The sequence below is a fragment of the Panulirus ornatus genome, chromosome 11 (assembly GCF_036320965.1).
Source record: "Panulirus ornatus isolate Po-2019 chromosome 11, ASM3632096v1, whole genome shotgun sequence".
Taxonomy (NCBI): domain Eukaryota; kingdom Metazoa; phylum Arthropoda; class Malacostraca; order Decapoda; family Palinuridae; genus Panulirus; species Panulirus ornatus.
Window position 1 is genome coordinate 56449133 of NC_092234.1, and position 20575 is coordinate 56469707.

Sequence of the window (20575 nt, forward strand, 5' to 3'; positions counted from 1 at the left end):
TTCCTTGATGTACTACAGTCATCATATTTATTATCTTTGAATATGAAATGTAAGTGATCGTTTCTCCAAAGATACTAATAGAATCACAACGAATAGTATAAAGCATTTGTAACTTAAGTAGCCATTTTTCTAAGATAATTATGACACGGCGATGAGATTATCTTTTATCGAGAGTGATTTAGAGAGATCAGTTTGGTAGTTTTTATTCCATAGTAAATATGATAGAGAGTAATAGTACGGAGGAAGACATAGTTCATTTAATGAAAATTGGTGTTTTTTCTAAGGTTATCCCTTTAAGAAAAAGAAAACGATCAGAATAATTTGTCAAAGAAAATATATTTAGAGGGAAAGTAAAGTATTTTCATTATCATCTACATTTAATTCTTTTCTCCCTTTTGTCTGACAGGAAACCTTTCGTAAATGTACCCTTGTATGAACGTATTCTCTAACTTTTTTTCAGTTTCATTGTTAACATTTCGAGAATGTGTCATGCATACAACTATTAGGTGTCATGTCTCGTGCAGTAATAGTTGTATTTCGGGCCACTCAAATGTTACTTTTTGACTCGGGGCAACAAAAGTTTCGGCAATAAATAGTAAATTATTCCTCAACTTTTATTGTTGCTTAATTGTTTGGTAAATTGGAAATAATATTTCTTCCTCTGCATGTACGAAAATTTTTGGGATATAAGCTTCATATATATATATATATATATATATATATATATATATATATATATATATATATATATATATATATATATATATATATATATATATATATATTAGTCGAGAACATTATCTCGGAAAGCAAAAATGGGTATGTTTGAAGGAATAGTGGTTCCAACAATGTTATATGGTTGCGAGGCGTGGGCTATGGATAGAGTTGTGCGCAGGAGGATGGATGTGCTGGAAATGAGATGTTTGAGGACAATGTGTGGTGTGAGGTGGTTTGATCGAGTGAGTAATGTAAGGGTAAGAGAGATGTGTGGAAATAAAAAGAGCGTGGTTGAGAGAGCAGAAGAGGGTGTTTTGAAATGGTTTGGGCACATGGAGAGAATGAGTGAGGAAAGATTGACCAAGAGGATATATGTGTCGGAGGTGGATGGAACGAGGAGAAGAGGGAGACCAAATTGGAGGTGGAAAGATGGAGTGAAAAAGATTTTGTGTGATCGGGGCCTGAACATGCAGGAGGGTGAAAGGAGGGCAAGGAATAGAGTGAATTGGAGCGATGTGGTATATATATATATATATATATATATATATATATATATATATATATATATATATATATATATATATATATTTATTTATTATACTTTGTCGCTGTCTCCCGCGTTTGCGAGGTAGCGCAAGGAAACAGACGAAAGAAATGGCCCAACCCCCACCCCCATACACATGTATATACATACGTCCACACACGCAAATATACATACCTACACAGCTTTCCATGGTTTACCCCAGATGCTTCACATGCACTGATTCAATCCACTGACAGCACGTCAACCCCGGTATACCACATCGCTCCAATTCACTCTATTCCTTGCCCTCCTTTCACCCTCCTGCATGTTCAGGCCCCGATCACACAAAATCTTTTTCACTCCATCTTTCCACCTCCAATTTGGTCTCCCTCTTCTCCTCGTTCCCTCCACCTCCGACACATATATCATTTTGGTCAATCTTTCCTCACTCATTCTCTCCATGTGCCCAAACCACTTCAAAACACCCTCTTCTGCTCTCTCAACCACGCTCTTTTTATTTCCACACATCTCTCTTACCCTTACGTTACTCACTCGATCAAACCACCTCACACCACACATTGTCCTCAAACATCTCATTTCCAGCACATCCATCCTCCTGCGCACAACTCTATCCATAGCCCACGCCTCGCAACCATACAACATTGTTGGAACCACTATTCCTTCAAACATACCCATTTTTGCTTTCCGAGATAATGTTCTCGACTTCCACACATTCTTCAAGGCCCCCAGAATTTTCGCCCCCTCCCCCACCCTATGATCCACTTCCGCTTCCATGGTTCCATCCGCTGCCAGATCCACTCCCAGATATCTAAAACACTTCACTTCCTCCAGTTTTTCTCCATTCAAACTCACCTCCCAATTGACTTGACCCTCAACCCTACTGTACCTAATAACCTTGCTCTTATTCACATTTACTCTTAACTTTCTTCTTCCACACACTTTACCAAACTATATCCCGCATTAGCGAGGTAGCGTTAAGAACAGAGGACTGAGCCTTTGAGGGAACATCCTCACTTGGCCCCCTTCTCTGTTCCTTCTTTTGGAAAATGAAAAACGAGAGGGGAGGATTTCCAGCCCCCAGCTCCCTTCCCTTTTAGTCGCCTTCTACGACACGCAGGGAATACGTGGGAAGAATTCTTTCTCCCCTATCCTCAGCCCTATCCCCAGGGATAATATATATATATATATATATATATATATATATATATATATATATATATATATATATATATATATATATATATATATCCTTTGCTCGTTCTTTTCCGTCGTTCAGATTTTGATGTTCAAGAAAGGGAGGTTTTCCAGCGACCCCCACCCCCCTCCCCCCCCTTTTTTTTTCGTCGCTTTCTACGACAACGCATTAAGAATCAATTTGTCTGAGCATAAACTTATCAGTTTGATGTGAATTTCCCGTTCATCAGATCCCCATTAAAGAGACCATCACTTATTTTAAAGAGGAAATTACCCGATCTCATTCATAACTTACCTCTAACCATAGGAACTTTCATTGACTTGATAGAGATTTGTGTTTCCAGTGATATTTTCCAAGATGCTGAGGGTAAGTTTTATAGACAGAATTTTAGTCCCGTTCTCAGTGATCTATATTGGAATGCTGTGAGACTGTGATTCTAACTTCTATCATTCACCATCCGAAATTTGAATTAGATACATTGATGGCGTGTGGTCTTTATGACCATCTGCACAAGATTACGGTGGTTTCTTTGATTAGATATATGACATTCACAGCACACTCAAATTCAATATTGAATGAGAACAAAAAGACAAATTACGTTTCTTGTTGTTGTTGATAACCTGGGAATTTGATCACTTATCCTTCAAGATCTACAGGAAGCTTACAAACGCTAATGGTTATATTCACCATTCTACAGTTCGCGATCATTCTGTAAAAATGTCTGTATTTACGTCCATGTTTTTTTTAAGAGCATTGCGTATATGTGATCCCACAAGTCTGGAAGCTAAATGTAACCATATAAGATGTACTTTTAGGCATTTATGTGATCCCAAGTGGCATGTAAACAATACTTTCTGGAAAGCAAGGAAGACATTTTATTCATCTAGTAACAAATGCGTATAAAAGGATGATGGATCAAAATGATTAGCGTCGCCCTTTTCTCCAAAGTTAGCGAATGCAAGACAGATACCTAATAACGGTCGTGCTTTTCATGTTGCCTTCTAATACAACATCAGTAAGACCTTCACTAAAGGTAGACCAAATCATCAGAAAATTGGGAGTGTTTACGCGTTATATGTAAGGCATGTAAAGGTGTATACAACAGCTAGGTAGCTAAAACAGAAACTGAGAGATGTTATTGGCACAGTCATTCAGTAGGCAGAGGTGACCACAGTAATGCTGTTGCTAAACATTAGAAAGAAAACGATCATCTTCAAGACATTAACAGCTTAGTCATATGGTACTCCTCATTAAATCATACTACCCGTAATGTCATTAGATCTGTCTTAATGGCTGATATCTCATAACTTGAACTTATCCCCAGGTAACTTTAAAACACATTCTGTAATTATCCAAATCATTATGAAATAATTATCAAGATAACATAAGAAGAGTAGTTCAACATCCATATCTCTGTCCAGGCCAACCAATCATCCACCCCCCAACCCCTAACCATAAAGTGTCCCCACTTTCCCCTTAAACAGCCAGGACATAGAGTCTACTTTAGCATGGTGGTGAGAGGATGTATAAGCCTGTGTGGTGGTGTTGGAATGTAAAACTTTTGTGAAATGTTTCGGTAAATTATTTGAGCTTCTAATGAGGTGAGATTACCCTTTCATATATATATTATCCCTAGGGATAGGGGAGAAAAAATACTTCCCACGTGTTCCCTGCGTGTCGTAGAACGTGACTAAAAGGGGCGGGAACCTGGGGACTGGAAATCCTTCCTTCCTGTTTTACTTTTCCAAATGAAGGAACAGAGAAGGGGGCCAAATGAGGATTCTGCCCTCTGAGGCTCAGTCATCTGTTCTTAACGTTACCTGGCTAAAACGAGAAATGGCGAATACACACACACACACACACACACACACACACACACAAGGTTATTAGGTACAGTAGGGTTGAGGGTCAAGTCAATTGGGAGGCGAGTTTGGATGGAGAAAAACTGGAGGAAGTGAAGTGTTTTAGATATCTGGGAGTGGATCTGGCAGCGGATGGAACCATGGAAGCGGAAGTGGATCATAGGGTGGGGGAGGGGGCGAAAATTCTGGGAGCCTTGAAGAATGTGTGGAAGTCGAGAACATTATCTCGGAAAGCAAAAATGGGTATGTTTGAAGGAATAGTGGTTCCAACAATGTTGTATGGTTGCGAGGCGTGGACTATGGATAGAGTTGTGCGCAGGAGGATGGATGTGCTGGAAATGAGATGTTTGAGGACAATGTGTGGTGTGAGGTGGTTTGATCGAGTGAGTAACGTAAGGGTAAGAGAGATGTGTGGAAATAAAAAGAGCGTGGTTGAGAGAGCAGAAGAGGGTGTTTTGAAATGGTTTGGTCACATGGAGAGAATGAGTGAGGAAAGATTGACCAAGAGGATATACGTGTCGGAGGTGGAGGGAACGAGGAGAAGAGGGAGACCAAATTGGAGGTGGAAAGATGGAGTGAAAAAGATTTTGTGTGATCGGGGCCTGAACATGCAGGAGGGTGAAAGGAGGGCAAGGAATAGAGTGAATTGGAGCGATGTGGTATACCGGGGTTGACGTGCTGTCAGTGGATTGAATCAAGGCATGTGAAGCGTCTGGGGTAAACCATGGAAAGCTGTGTAGGTATGTATATTTGCGTGTGTGGACGTATATATATACATGTGTATGGGGGTGGGTTGGGCCATTTCTTTCGTCTGTTTCCTTGCGCTACCTCGCAAACGCGGGAGACAGCGACAAAGTATAAAAAAAAAAAAAAATATATATATATATATATATATATATATATATATATATATATATATATATATATATATATATATATATATATATATATATATATATATACATATATATATATATATATATATATATATATATATATATATATATATATATATATATATATATATACGGGGCGCGTGATCTAGTATATGCCGATAACCACAGTGAAAATGTAAGACGATAAGTTCCACAGCACTTTCGTGTAATGATATCACCGTCAAGGGAGATACAAGAATGAGATAAAAGACGTAGAACATTCAGTTGATATATAAGGTGTCTTAGCTACGTCTCTTCCTTGTATATCAACTGACTGTTCTATGTCTTCAACCTCGTTCTTGTATCTCTCCTGACGAAGTGATCACTACACGAAAGTGCACTTGGGAACTTATTGTGTCTCATCTTCCTCCTCGTGGTTATCAGGATATATATATATATATATATATATATATATATATATATATATATATATATATATATATATATATATATATCGTCGTCTCCCACGTAGCATGGAAACACCATGAATTTGGACGGAAAGCTGCCTCCTTGCGTTCACACATCCACCCTCGTGCTGTGTTGTGTGATGCATCGATACTAGTCGACCTAACCCAACCGATACAGAAACATGAACATGAGAACAAATTTTATTATTAATTTTTTAATGTTTTTTTTCTGGTTTTCCATTCTTTATATTTCATTTTATCGTAGAAGATTGATTTATTTTTTCAAGTGATTTGTATTAAGTAACTTTGGATTGTCTGTCCTGGCGCGTCCTCATTGGGAGAGTCTGTGTTGCTTTGTATAGATGACTACAGACATGTACAGGCACCCAGGCACGCGATGAGACGCAGACAAAAGCATATAGACACAGACGGTCACAAGGAGACATAGCTACCCACACATGGTTGCACAGAAAGTTACACACAGACGTAGAGATAAAGAATAAGACAAAGACAGATATACTTGACCCAAAACTCCTCTAAACAACTTAGGGAAGTACAGACACATGCCTCTGTGGTGTAGCTGTTAAGCGTTGCTGGCCATAAGTCAGGTAGGCGTGGGTTCGAATCCACGTCCGACCTAGGTGTTCATCCTCCCCTCGGGGCTAGTCGATAAATGGATACCTGGCTTAGGAATGTGTGTGTGTGTGTGTGTGTGTGTGTGTGTGTGTGTGTGTGTGTTCTCGACAGCGACAGTCAATGAAAGACTTTGACGGACAGAGAGTGTGACTGGCAAAGACAGACAGACGGACACTGATAGGCTTAGGCTTAGAAGGAAGCGATCTAGGCTTGAAAGGAAAGAACATATATGATAGAACACGAGACACTAATGCAGTGAAAACGTATTGAGACAGACATACTCGTTTTCTTTAACATTTTGCTGTGAATGGATTTAGTTCTGGAATCATACAGTCTGTCAGATTTCCATGTTTTAGCGTTCCAGACCGTGACGCATTCACCGGCCTGCCCAAGGACGAACGTATAGGTTCGAATCCTGGTTGCGGAAGTCGGTCCATAGTGAACCCAGCTGTTCATCCATTCCTAGTGGTTAGTCGATGAAAGGGGTACTTAGCTCAGGCTAGGGTATATATATATATATATATATATATATATATATATATATATATATAGATAGATAGATAGATAGATAGATAGCCTTGATTTGAGCCTCAGTTACCTGTGCCATCTCAAAAAGCATTAAAAAAAGAATTAATCTTAATCAAATGCATGTAAGCGTAATCTCTGAGTTTCCCATTGTTGCTCTCTATGGTCGTGGTTTACTCACTAGAAGCCAATTACCCAAACTTTCGCAGCCAAGGAAGGTCGGGTAAATAATGAATCATTAGCCTTTGTTATCAACTCTGGAAATCACAAATTGGACTCCGTCGTTATGATCACACCTGCGTTCATTCTTCCTCTTCGTTTCCAGTCACTGGCTCGGCTCGGTGTGTGTCTGTGTGTGTCTCGGACCCCCGTTGTGATCACCCTCATATTCTAGGGTTTAATTTTTCCGAGTCCTCCTTACAGCTGTCCTGATACTCGATGACGACACCTCCCGGATGCTGCTTTGTGGGGTTGTATGCGTCGCAGCGGCAGCCGCGACCAGGGGACGGCAGTGGGTCGTATATTAAGTTCAGGAATCTTGAGAAAAAAATCCCTGATCCAGTAGATATAAATCAAGTAGCACATGGAAGTGAGTTACAGGGTGGATAAGGGGGCGAAGGTTCTGGGAGCACTTAAGAATGTGTGGAAGGGGAGATCATTATCTGGAAGGGCAAAAATGAGTATGTTTGAAGATATAGTTTTCTCAACATTATTATATGGTTGCGAGACATGGGCTATAGATAAGTCTGTGCGAAGGAGGGTGGATGTGTTGGAAATGAAATGTTTGAGGACAATATGTGGTGTATGGTGGTTTGATCGAGTAAGTAATGAAAGGGTGAAAAAATTGTGTGGTAATAAAAACAGTGTGGTTGAGAGAGCTGAAGATGGCATGCTGAATTGGTTTGGATATATGGAGAGAATGAGTGAGGCAAGATTGACAGAGGATATATGTGTCAAAAGTGGAGGGAACAAGGAGAACGAGGGGATCAAACTGGAGATGCAAGGACGGAGTGAAATAGATTTTGAGCGTTACGGGGCCTTAACATATAGGAGGCTGAGAGGCGTGCGCGGGATAGGGTGAATTGGAACGATGTAGTATACATGGGTCGACGTGCTGTCAGTGGTCCGAACCAAGGTATGTGAAGCGTCTCTGGTAAACCATGGAAAGATCTGTAGGGCTTGGTTACAGATAGGGAGCTGTGGTTTCGGTTCATTACACATAACAGCTAGAGAATGGACGTGAACGGATGTGGTCTTTATTCACCTGTTCCTGGCGCTACTTCGCTAACGCGGAAAGCGGTGGACAGAGCTCGTATATCTGTCTATCTATCTATCTATCTATCTATCTATCTATCTATCTATATATATATATATATATATATATATATATATATATATATATATATATATATATATATATATTACAATACAGATATCTATAACGCATGTAACAATAAAATGAACAATAGGACATTATCAAAGTGAAATTTCCAAATTCTTTTTCATTTGACGTTGGAGTCTCCAATAGCGGACGATAGTCACATCAAGGCCTGTTACCTCTCATGACACTGGTGTTCCCTTCCTCTATAGTCTGTCAATGATTCCGGTCAGAATCTTGACCGGTTTTGGTGTGTTTGTGCAGTACGATTTAAACATATGGGATTATTCTGTGAGATGTCAATCTGGAAACGTTATATGCTTTATCTTAAGAACACCGAAAGAAAATATCAACAAAAAAATTTGTAGGCGAAAGTAGCGATTAGGAATGTGGGTGCCAGCTTAAACCTTATTAGATGCCATGCAGCCTATCCAGTCAGCCATTCATGTGACCACATTCATCGGGCGACAATGTTGTTTATAGTGATAGCCATAGAACCCAAATTAGTAAGGAAGGGGCTAAATATATGAAGCTTTGTATTAGATAAGTCCATAACAGTAACGCAAAATGCATTTATTATTCACTAATATGAGATAGATAGATACATTGTTTCTTTAAGTGTTGAAGTATGTATAACAATATCGTGCATCAAGCAGAGGATATAATTTGAATGTCACCGGACATGAGCAGAATTAGATGGGTTGGCATATCTTAGCAGTTCCATGGGATGTCGTGTTCTGAATTTCTTTGAGTCAAAGAACTCTGGAGGTATGTACATATCTTGATTGTAAAAAATGCAAGTATTCAAATGATGAAATAGGCAGCCTAATCAGAATTAAAACTATTCTATGTTATCCAGCATATATATCATTCAACCATCGAAAATATCATGATTAACCTAATTCCATAAAACTATTGGATAAACGCTGCAGTTTATAACCATATCAGGATAAACTTTAAGGTCTATCTACATTAGTCTACTCTTCATTCAGTTACATTTTCTGTGAAGGAGCAACATGACGTCAGGAGGGCTGCGATCATCCGCAGCTACGTTATTGGCTGAACTCACTGACGTCACACTGATGACGACATGATGAACAACTAGGGAAGAATAATGCACAAGATCGCATATCATATGCGACCTTCTTTTTAACCCACTTTAGAATACAAGATATAGTTATTTTCACATTGTTATAACCTAATTTTGAGATAGAGAAGATAATTTAATGCATTGTGTACCGTACGAACCGGGGAGTAATCTAGCGAGCTCTGGCATAACTCCGCAGGGTGGGGAGGAGCCCTGGCGTTCTCACTAGCGCAGTTTGTGATGAGACTGTTGGTGTGAGAGCACGAGAGTCTTGTCAGATCAATTCCTGTGTGGTTCTGTCCCAGTGAGACGGCAAAATGATCAGCGTACTCCTGCTCTTAGGCGTGCTCATTCTCTACTCTCCTGTGGAATCCAAAAACCTTCTGGAGGAGATCAACAAGAGGTCGATATTTTCTGAGGTAAGTTGTCAGTTTGTTTCTTAGTGTTTACGTGTTCCATTGACTCCTGAAAGCCTTTTCTGGAATCTACCACAGGATATGGGGTCGTACACGTCCCTTTTTCTTCATCGCGATGGCATGTTGACGACGTCGGGTTCTAGAGCATGTTTTAAAAGTTTTAGGAATTACAGGAGTGAGCAAAAGCTTATACTTTATTCCACAAACGGAGACCTCAACGCCGTTGTGAGGCAGACACCTGTCACACGGCGGGACAGAGTAACCCGCGAACACGGGTTGTGGGGGTATGCGTAGCGCTCGTGTGCAGGGTAATGAGGTCTGCAAGATACCGGCATGAGGTGGAAACATCTTGTTGGTCATTCGATGTCATGTAATGACGCTTTTTTCCTTGTAAAGACTTTATTTCATATAATATATATATATATATATATATATATATATATATATATATATATATATATATATATATATATATATATATATTATCCCTGGGGATAGGGGATTAAGAATACTTCCCACGTATTCCCTGCGTGTCGTAGAAGGCGACTAAAAGGGGAGGGAGCGGGGGGCTGGAAATCCTCCCCTCTCGTTTTTTTTTTTAAATTTTCCAAAAGAAGGAACAGAGGGGGCCAGTTGAGGATATTCCAAAAAAGGCCCAGTCCTCTGTTCTTAGCGCTACCTCGCTAACGCGGGAAATGGCGAATAGTTTAAAAGAAAGAATATATATATATATATATATATATATATATATATATATATATATATATATAGATAGATAGATAGATAGATAGATGAGTAGGTAGATAGATAGATAGATGGATGAGTAGGTAGGTAGGTAGATAGAGGAATATTTAACATTCCAGGGTGTAATCCTGCGTCCCAGGCTCCTCTCAGGTTGCATCATCGCTAAGACGTTCGTGTCGGAAACATTTTCTTGCCACTTCAGTAAATGTTGCCACTTGAAACGTCACTAAGCAGCCTTCCACAGTTCAGAGAGAAATGTTAGATATATGCTTTGGAAATTGTTTTATGGCTTACACGAGCTGAAAAGAATACAAAATATGAGAACACAATAGTTTTTTTTTCTCAATTTTTTTTTTTTAACTGTTTGAAGCCACGGAACCCCACCCAGTTAGTCTTGCGAAACCCCCCCTAGGGATCACTAGGGATCCCAGACTGAAAACCTCTTGTACTATACCACATAGTCCTACACAGGGATAGGAAGCTTAGCTTATTCATGCGGATGTAAAACAACAGTCTTACAAAGCCCCTTTGGACAGCTCTATCTTTTTTTTTTGTAAGTTTGTAAATTTTGTAAGTTTGATACGGCACAGAAGGATTCCAGCATAACAAAAGCGCTTGTTTGCCGTTCGTTTAGGTGAATTGTTCCTGTTGTTTTTTTCGTTCGATGCCTTTCTGTCGCCCATTGTTTATGGGCTCTGTGCATTACTTGTCCTGTGCTTGTTGGTTGTGCATCCGTCCGCTCTTTCCATCCTTAGGTGGTTGGTCTGTACCTCTGTCTGTTGTCTGTTGACCATCCCTCCGTTGTCTGTGGTCCTCAGGCGCTCGCTCGTCTGTTGGTCGAGTCGTTTCATAGTGTGTGTGGGGGGAGGGAGGCAGCCACTCTTCCTCGTCGGTTTCATTATATTCATAAAGGATCCGAATCTGTAGTTTTATTTTATGTATGTTGAAGAAAAGGGTAACTCATTATAATATGTATATGAGGTTCAAAACGGCGTTTTTTCTGGTTAGTTGAAAAAAAGGCCGTCAAATTAGAGCATAGTCGTTTTAACCATCCATGCGACTTTATTTTAATTAAATTTTTTTTTTCGAAGTGGAGAAAATGTCTGAACTCGGGAGCCTACCACAGGCATGCCAACCTGCCCCAGAATTGCTTCAACCTCTACATATTTTTACGTTAATTTACATATGTAAATTGGGTTCACGATATTTGTGAATCTTGGGTTTTGTGAATATCGGAGAACCATACCCATGAGTCACTGGGTATACGAATATTCATGAATCCTAGAATGTACGATATAACTGAGGTTCTCAGTTTTTGTGTGGTCATCATCTGTGAGTCTTAGAATTTACTCGGTGGGTTATTACTTGTGAGTGACAAGTTTCCACTTTGAAAAATGTTATGTGTGGCTTACCAAGTGGAGGGATTCGACCCAGGGAGTTCACAGTCATTTAATTTTAAAGATGTGTCTTTCCATCATGCCCGGAGGTGCATGGATCATTGCATTTTCCTACCACCTGTGCCCAGCTAGGGGTATTGATCATAGTAGTTTCCCTACCATGTGTCCGGCTGGGGGTATTGATCATAGGAGTTTTCTAATATCTGTGCTCAGCGCGGGTGGGGGTGGGGGGGGGGGGTGATAATAGCAGTGTCCCTTCATCTGTATCCAACCGGCCGGGTTGATTTTCTCCTGTCTGTGCCCACCAGGGTGTTTTGATCGTTGCAGTATCCTGCCGTCTGTGCTCAGCTGGGGTTATTGATCATAGTTTCCAACCAGCTGTACCCAGCTGGGGGTATTGATCGTAGTAGTTTCCTACCATCTGCGCCCGGCTGGGTGTATTGATCATAGTAGTTTTCCTACCATGTGTCGGGCTGGGGTTATTGATCATAGCAGTATCGTACGAGCTGTGTCCAGCTGGGACTATTGATCTTAGCAATGTTCTACCATCTGTGCTAGCTAGGGTTATTGATTATAGTAGTTTCCTACCATCCGTCCAGCTGGAGTTATTGATCTTAGTATCCTACGATCTGTGTCCAGCTGGGGTTATTAATCTTAGTCTCCCTCCACTGTACTCAGCTGTGGGTATTGATCATAGTAATTCCTTACCATCTCTACCCAGCTGTGAGTATTGATCAGAGTAGTCTTACCATCTGTGCCCAGCTGTGGGTATTAACCACAGTTTTCTACCATCTGTGCCCAGCTGTGGGTATTGATTGTAATAGTATCCTGCCAACTGGGGAGCTATGGGTATTGATCACAGTTGTTTCTTACCATCTGTGTCCAGCTGTGGGTATTGATCCCAGTAGTTTCCTGCCATCTGTGCCCAGCTGTGGTCATTGATCATAGTAGTTTCCCACCATCTGTGGCCAGCTGTGGGTGTTGATCATAGTTTTCTAGCATCTGTCCCCAGCTGTAGTCAGCTGGGATATTAATCATTCTAGTTTCTTACCAGCTGTGGGTATTGATCATAGTAGTTTCTACCATCTGTTCCTAGCTGGGGTATTAATCATGCTAGTTTCTTGCTATCTGTACCCAGCTGTGGGTATTGATCATAGTAGTTTTCTACCATATCTGCCCAGCTGGAGGTATTAAGCATAGTAGTTTCCTGTCATCTGTACCCAGCTGGAGGTATTGATTATGCTAGTTTCTTACCATCTGTTCCCAGCTGGGATTATCATTGTAGTTTCCTACCATCTGTTCCAGCTGTGGTTATTGATCATAATAGTTTCTTACCCTCAGTGCCCAGCTGTAAGTATTGATCAGAGTCGTTTCCTACCATCTGTGCCCAGCTGGGGCATTGATCATGCTAGTTTCTTACCATCTGCCCAGCTGGGGGTATTGATCATAGTTTCCTACCATCTGTGCCCAGCTGTGGTTATTGATCACAGTAGTTTCCTACCACCTGTGCCCAGCTGTGGTTATTGATCATAGTCGTTTCATACCATCTGTACCCAGCTGTGTGTATTGATCACATTGGTTTCTTACCAGTTGTGGGTATTGATCATGCAAGTCTCTTACCATATGTACCCCGCTGTGTGTATTGATCACAGTAGTTTCCTACCAGTTGTGGGTATTGATCACAGTAGTTTCTACCATCTGTACCCAGCTTTGGATATTGATCACAGTAGTTTCCTACCCTCTGTGCCCAGCTGTGCATATTGATCACAGTAGTTTCCTACCATCTGTGCCCAGCTGTGAGTATTGATCAAGCTAGTTTCATACCATCTGTGAGCGTTGATCAGAAATGCCTTACCATCCTGCCAAGATGGACATAGATCGGAAGAGATCACAAGGCACCAGAGGAATTGACAGACGGTCCATTTTTTTTTTTTCTTCTTCTTTTGTGGAGGAAGAAGAAGGAATGAGGGTGAAAGAAGGAGTAGGGGGTGAAAGAAAACGGAACGAGGAGGTCTCCACGGCTCCACAGGGAAATCTTCCCGTGGCCGAGTTCGACAAATATGAAGGTGAAGGATTTATGCTGAGGAAGTTTTTGAGGGCAGTGCATCTCTCTCTCTCTCTCTCTCTCTCTCTCTCTCTCTCTCTCTCTCTCTCTCTCTCTCTCTCTCTCTCACTCCACGTAGAAAGTTGTCCTCTCGATTACCAGTGGGTCTTGGTTGGTCGTCCTGTCCAATTTTTTGGTTTGCCGTGTGGCAAGGTGGCCGTGGGAAGTCTCCTCCCCCGTGCTCAAGTTGCCATAAGATCATGGCAACGCTTTTTCAAGATAATGCGCTTGACAGTAATACTACCCCCCCCCCCCTCCTACCTAACCCCCCCCCCCCCCAGTCGCCATGGATGGGCGTGGCAGCCTCGGGTCCTCAAGCGTGTAGTTGGGGGGATTCGGGATGGGCGGGGGAAGGGGGCGTGGTGGTGGTGGTGGTTATGGCAACCCCCTTCCCCCCCCCCCCCCCACACCCTCACCACACCTCCGTTGCCACCTCAACTGAGGGAAGGGAAGGAGGGATGGGAAGGGTGTAGTCCAGATGAAGTTGTCAGTCCAGTGGTTGGTTGGGTTAGGTTAGGTTAGGCCTAGGTTGGCCCAGGGGATTGTATCTGATGGAATATATGGGAATTTATTATTGCCGGCCTGGGGAGAATGATGCTAGACCAGGGATGTGTGTTCCCCACGGTGTATTGATGGCTGAGAGAGAGAGAGAGAGAGAGAGAGAGAGAGAGAGAGAGAGAGAGAGAGAGAGAGAGAGAGAGAGAGAGAGAGTTAAAACGTGGATGTTTCCGTATCTCGCTTATACAGTGCTTCATGATAGTGTGGTGGTGGTGTGTATGTATGTTCATGGGTGACCACAGGGCCCCGTGACTAGGCCACCCGTCGGCGCCTAACTCCGGCTTTTGCTAAACTGTGGGAGATGAAGCAAATAATCTGTCGCTTACATGATGTGGCTAATGTATTCATTATTTCATTTTGTGTTTCCCTCTGTGTGTGTGTGTGTGTGTGTATATATATATATACATTATATATATATATATATATATATATATATATATATATATATATATATATATATATATATATATATATATACATATTCCTATGAGTCCGCGGGGAAAATGTAACAAGATAAATTCCCAAGTGCACTTTCGTGTAATAATCAGTGGTAGATAAGCAAGTCAGCTTGTGTGACATGTTGTTATATCTGAGAAGGTTTGACTTTTTCATTGTTTGATTAGATGATTTACTCTTGGGTGGCTGGTTGTTTGTGCCCTGGGCCTAGTGACTGTATGGATCATTAAGGCTGTCATTGTCATGTTATAATCACCAGTCGAATAATCCTGATTACTTTCTTCTGGAGTTGAAGATAATTTTTTTTGTTGTGCCATGCCCGCTCTCGCTCTACGTACACCCAACAAATAAAGTATCTTCACAAATGCATCTGATGGATTTCAAATTGACCACTGCGACTCTTGTTGTCTTTGTAGTGTTTGTAAGCACGTGTGCGAAACGCATGTATGTATCATAACTCAGAAAACAGCGTACTCTACGTTGTAGACTTTGTTTTACGGTTTTTGATAAAATATATATAAGGAAAACAGGGGTACCAATGTCAGGCAAGACCTTAGAGCATTTAGCACAATCCTTCGTCCGTTTTCATATTGTCTAGCGCACAAAAATGTTAAATTCTCTTTTGTTGGGTAATTTATGGGCCTTCAGGTGTGTTGATTTTTTTCTTTTTTTATTTTTTTTTTGTTCTTATTTTATCCAGACGACAATGAGTTGTCAAAATGTCTCTGGCCATTATTTCACTTTTTATCGCTCGGTGTCCAGACTTGCACGGTTAGTTGTGGAATAATTACCATTTTAATGAACTCATTAAAATACATATAACCTTAAATGATATAGAGTAATTTTTAGCACTCCCTGGCGACCAAGCCATACATATATAGCGAGGTCTGTTGCTCTGATGGAGAGATACATTTTCTCTGGATATCGACGATTGTATCTGGCGAGGCTTGCTTCCCCTCTTACCACCATGGATGAAAAAAGTAACTTGTATATAAAGGAATAAGATAATCAAACTGGGCTCCTGCTGTGTTCGAAGAACTGACTCTCAAGAGGTAGAAAGGTTAAGAGGGAGAGGGAAAGATGAGAGGAAGATCCCTCCACAGCTTCACATGGTTGAGGCCATCATGTACCATAACGGCCAGTCTTCCATATAGACACTATGGGAAGAAGCACCTATAGGCTTGCCATGGGTCCAGGCTGTGGTGGTTGGGGGGGGGGGGGGCACATACAGACAGCTCACGAGGACAGTGGCGGGAGGAGATGTCAGACGGGAGGATTTTGATTCCATTCTGGCTGATAGAGAGGAAAATGCTATCCCATGTGAGCACTACTACTCACTATAGTGCATAGAGCCGTTGTAGATATGGCGTGGATGTATTACCCGCTAAGATAACACGTGTAGATAGAGATCTCTCTCTCTACAGCACTGTCAGGTCAGACTAGGTTGGGCTGAGCCAGTTCAGGGAAGCTCTGCTGCACTGTAGGTCAGACTGGCATGGGATGACACATGAACGGAGCTCTGCGGCCGCACCATTGTTGAACAATTTACAACGTTCGTTGAGACTAAAAAAAGAAGAAGAAGAAGAAAAAAAAAAAGCAGTCGATGGCACTTAGCTAACCGACGCTGCGGAGGAAGTTTGGCTTTTGATGTCCTTTACCCAAAGGTCTTGTTCCTCTGTCTCATGGTCGTCAGCGAGAAAGGGAGTTTGCCTGGAAGGGGTAAAGGCGATACTCTGACCAGAGGCTAGACGATGGTTCTCCTGTGGCCCCAGACATCGGACACTTGAGACGAAAGCAAGACTGAACCAACATACCTAAAGACCGAACGGAGGAAGAATGTGTAAAACGTTAACAAGATGAGGAGGAAATTGATACTTTTTACCAACAAGGGCCACGTAAGGAATGAATGACGTACGCGAACGTAGTGACAGGAAGCGTGTGGGAACGGAAGGAGGAAGATGGTTGTAAAAGTTCACTGAACGTAATCGCTTGTGAGATGGGAATTTGGTTTTGCTGCTGGTGGTGTGTGGTGAGGCCGGGAGACGGAGCCCTTGATGAGGCTAAGGTTGGACCAAGTGTTGATGAAAGACACCTACAGACGTGACCACAAGTGTCTTGTGTCTGTAAGTGCAGCAGATGGCAGGTATAAGTGCTTCAGCGGGCAGGTATTAGTGTATCAGCTGGCAGGTATAAGTGCATCAGTTGGCAGGTTAAAGTGCCTCAGCAGGCCGGTATAAGTGCCTCAGCGGGCCGTTATAAGTGCCTCAGCGGGCCGTTATAAGTGCATCAGCGGGCAAGTATAAGTGCATCAGCTGGCAAGTATAAGTATGTGAGCAGGCAGGTGAAAGTGTATGGATAGGTGGATGGGGGGGGGGAAGTTAGGATATGAGCATGAAGTGGTCGGTATAAGTGCATCATCTTGGAAGTGTAAGTGTATCATTTCTTCGGTATAAGTGATCAACTGGCTTGTTAGTAGTGAGCCATGACTACAATGTCTATCAAATTCTCTTCCTTGACCCAGGAAACTGCCTTTTCTTTCTGCCTCACTTAATACTGTGACTTATGGCATTCAGTCTACAAACATTCAAGCTCTCCATCTCGGACTCAAGACTCGGCAACGCGCATCTCACCCAACTTTTATTTTAATCAAAACGCCCCTGGGGACGACAAGCCTAGTGCAGGACCGTGCGGCCAGACACAGTGCATAGGGCCCCTCATGTCTCGCAGGACTCATGACACGAAGACATTCGAGATTGGTTCAGGACAACGGGACTTAACACCCAACCAAAGCGTAGGCCGCGTGCAAGAACTACACCCGAGTTATTATGTACAAGTTGGTGGTGACGTGGTCATAAGCGACTCTTCCTGTTGTAGGAGGACTCTGACAGTGGGACAGTCGAGGTTATAGTGTTGAAGAGGATGTTAGCGTTGGGTCATCCCTCTCCTCAGAGACTAGCCAGATAGGTCTGTGTCCTAGCGTAATGCTGGGAGAGACAACATTTGTCTACGTCGACGGCACTTGTATGGATAAAGTAGAAAGTGATCATCGTGTTGGCTGTATATACCCCTCACCCCGTTCATTATCCCTGAGATGTATTGTGCGGAGAAGAGCCGCTGAACGTATCTTCTCTCGGTGACAGAGGAGGGAGGGGGGGTATCCCCGGCGTCAGGGAGGGCCTGTCCACGGACGTTCTTAGCCAGAAGGTCATCACTGTCAGTGTGTGATATTCAAACATGAGGTGAAGTCCGTAAGAAATGTATGACAAGAGAATTCTCAAGAGTTAAAGGTAATATAGATGTAACATACGTTGAATTAAAGGGAGGCATCAAGGCCTAGGGGAGACGACCTGAAGGGCAGATTGGGAAACGCATCAGATGACACCATGTAATCTCCTCTGAAGGAAGAGATCAACGGGATCTAAGAGCCCGTGCACTTCACTGCGGGTGGTAGAGCTCGAACGGTTGGGAAGTCTACGGTGGACCCAACCTCCTGCTGGCGGGTCCACGACCAGTGAGAGCACACACCCCGCGCTCCCGTCATGCTTGTAGGCAACCTTCGTTCTGTAGATGGTGTACGGCAGGGAATGATGAAGAGAGAGAGACTGTCTGTGGGCTCCAGAGCTGTTTGTTTCCGAAGGAGAGGTGGGTCCTCCTGTGAGGTGTGAGTGAAGGATATTGTTGGACTGAGAATCCTCCAGGGTGGAGGGCTGTGATCAACCCCCGCTACAGGGTGATCATTATCGGGATACCGGAGAACTCAACAAACTTCTGTAATGAGGGTTGTTGAGACGAGCGGGTCGAAGAAGAAGAAGAAGAAGAAGAAAGAGCCGGGGTGCATCTAGTGTTGATGGAGGTTCTAATGACATGAGAATAGTGGGGGAGGAAAGTGAGGGAGGGGGATGACATTTAACACTGAGGGAGGAGACACGAGTGTGTGTGTTTTCTCAACAAGGGCATGAAGTGGTGGAGGGGGTGGGACAGCCCAGGACTCGTCTCATGACTCTACACACTAACCCCTCCACCTATAGGCAGAATCTGGTCGACGGTACACTGTCATGAGACAGTGTCTACCTCCCCTGCCAGGTAGAATATCTGACACTCCCCAACTTTCTCAGTACTTCCCTCCAGCCTTCGCTTTGCACGTCCTGTACCTCACCCCTCTCATTCCGCTCCTCGCCCAGCACTCTAGGCTCTCCCCTCTCACTCTACTTTTTTTTTTACATTGTAAATTTGTTTTTTGATATCAAAGTTATACCGGTTCATTGGTCGGCTTTGTCATGTCTACACTCCCTGGCCTCCCCTCATGTAGGGATTGACTTGACTCCTTTCCTTCCCTCACGTAAGGATTGGCCTGGTCCCTGGCCTCCCCTCATGTAGGGATTGACTTGATTCCTTTCCTCCCCTCACGTAAGGATTGGCCTGGTCCTTGGCCTCCCCTCATGTAGGGATTGACTTGACTCCTTTCCTCCCCTCACGTAAGGATTGGCCTGGTCCCCTCATGTAGGGATTTACTTGACTCCTTTCCTCCCCTTACGTAAGGATTGGCCTGGTCCCTGGCCTCCCCTCATGTAGGGATTGGTCTGGTTCCTGGCCCTCCCCTCACGCAAGGATTGGCCTGGTCCCTGGCCTCCCCTCATGTAGGGATTGGCCTGGTTCCTGGCTCTCCCCTCGCGTAAAGATTGGTCTGGTTCCTGGTCTCCCCTCATTTAATGATTGGTTATGTCCCCCCCCACCCCCCAACCCTCTCCCACACGTAAGGATTGGTCTGGCTCCATGATCCTCGATGATGACACGGTTTGCCACCCGTCGTACTGAGTGGGAGTAGCTTTGGTTTTCTTACTCGTGTGTTGTGAACCGCCTTCTGCGGTGTATTACAACTTCAGAAACTGTTGTGTTTGGGAATGCTTTGTGATGTAGTGAAGGTGTTGTGGTTGTGGGTACGATTGTTGTTGTCACGATCAGCGATGCGCTGAAATCACGACCTCCTGTGCCAGTCATCATTCATGTGGAAAGTGTCCAAGGGTTTGGCAGTACTGGAACACCTGTAGTCCTTCTCCTGGAAGGTTAGGCTCGGTATTTCAGGGTTCGCTTACGAGTCTCCTTGCGAGACGTGATGGCGAGTGGAGCGCCCCCCTCCAGTCTCCGGGAAGATGTGGGTCGTAATAAACGGGAGATATTCCCGGGAGATAGTGTGGGAGCCGTAAAAAGGTCATATAGGATATTCAGCTTTATGGTTCATTCTTTCTTCTCCGGTGTTACCCCCCACGCATCTCGTTTTCATGTTGGCTTCATGGGATACTATATTTTTCCGCTCACCTTTTATTTTTTTTTTTGCGAGAATATAGTTCGCACGGAGGAGCTTCCGGCCTGAATGTAATGTGTGTGTGTGTGTGTGTGTGTGTGTGTGTATGTGTGTGTGTTGGATGGCGGATCTATCCGTCCTCAACACTTAATGTGAACGTCCAGATGGTGCTGAGGAATTGTCGACCTTTGCTGGAGGGATCCGTTTGTCTCTACAAATGAAGGTATTGGACCTCCTCAGCCAGCCCGGTTCCGTAGCCCTCCTGATCCAACACTTGTGTCGCTCTGGACTCCGACGTTTTGCATACGACCG

General features: G+C 43.1%; 1 protein-coding gene across 8 annotated transcripts in view; it reads left to right on the forward strand.

Moving 5' to 3' along the window:
* The first annotated feature begins 9469 nt into the window (after positions 1 to 9469).
* Positions 9470 to 20575, forward strand: part of Fas1 (fasciclin 1) — a 541608-nt gene continuing 530502 nt past the window's right edge. For 4 of the 8 annotated variants that reach the window (XM_071667104.1, XM_071667101.1, XM_071667102.1 and 1 more), the window contains exon 1: positions 9500 to 9705. In XM_071667104.1, coding sequence (XP_071523205.1) covers positions 9604 to 9705 — 102 coding nt within the window. In that variant the 5' untranslated portion in view covers positions 9500 to 9603. Of the gene's footprint in view, positions 9706 to 20575 lie in introns of all 8 variants that reach the window. The other 4 variants (XM_071667105.1, XM_071667106.1, XM_071667107.1 and 1 more) reach the window with 3 other exon arrangements.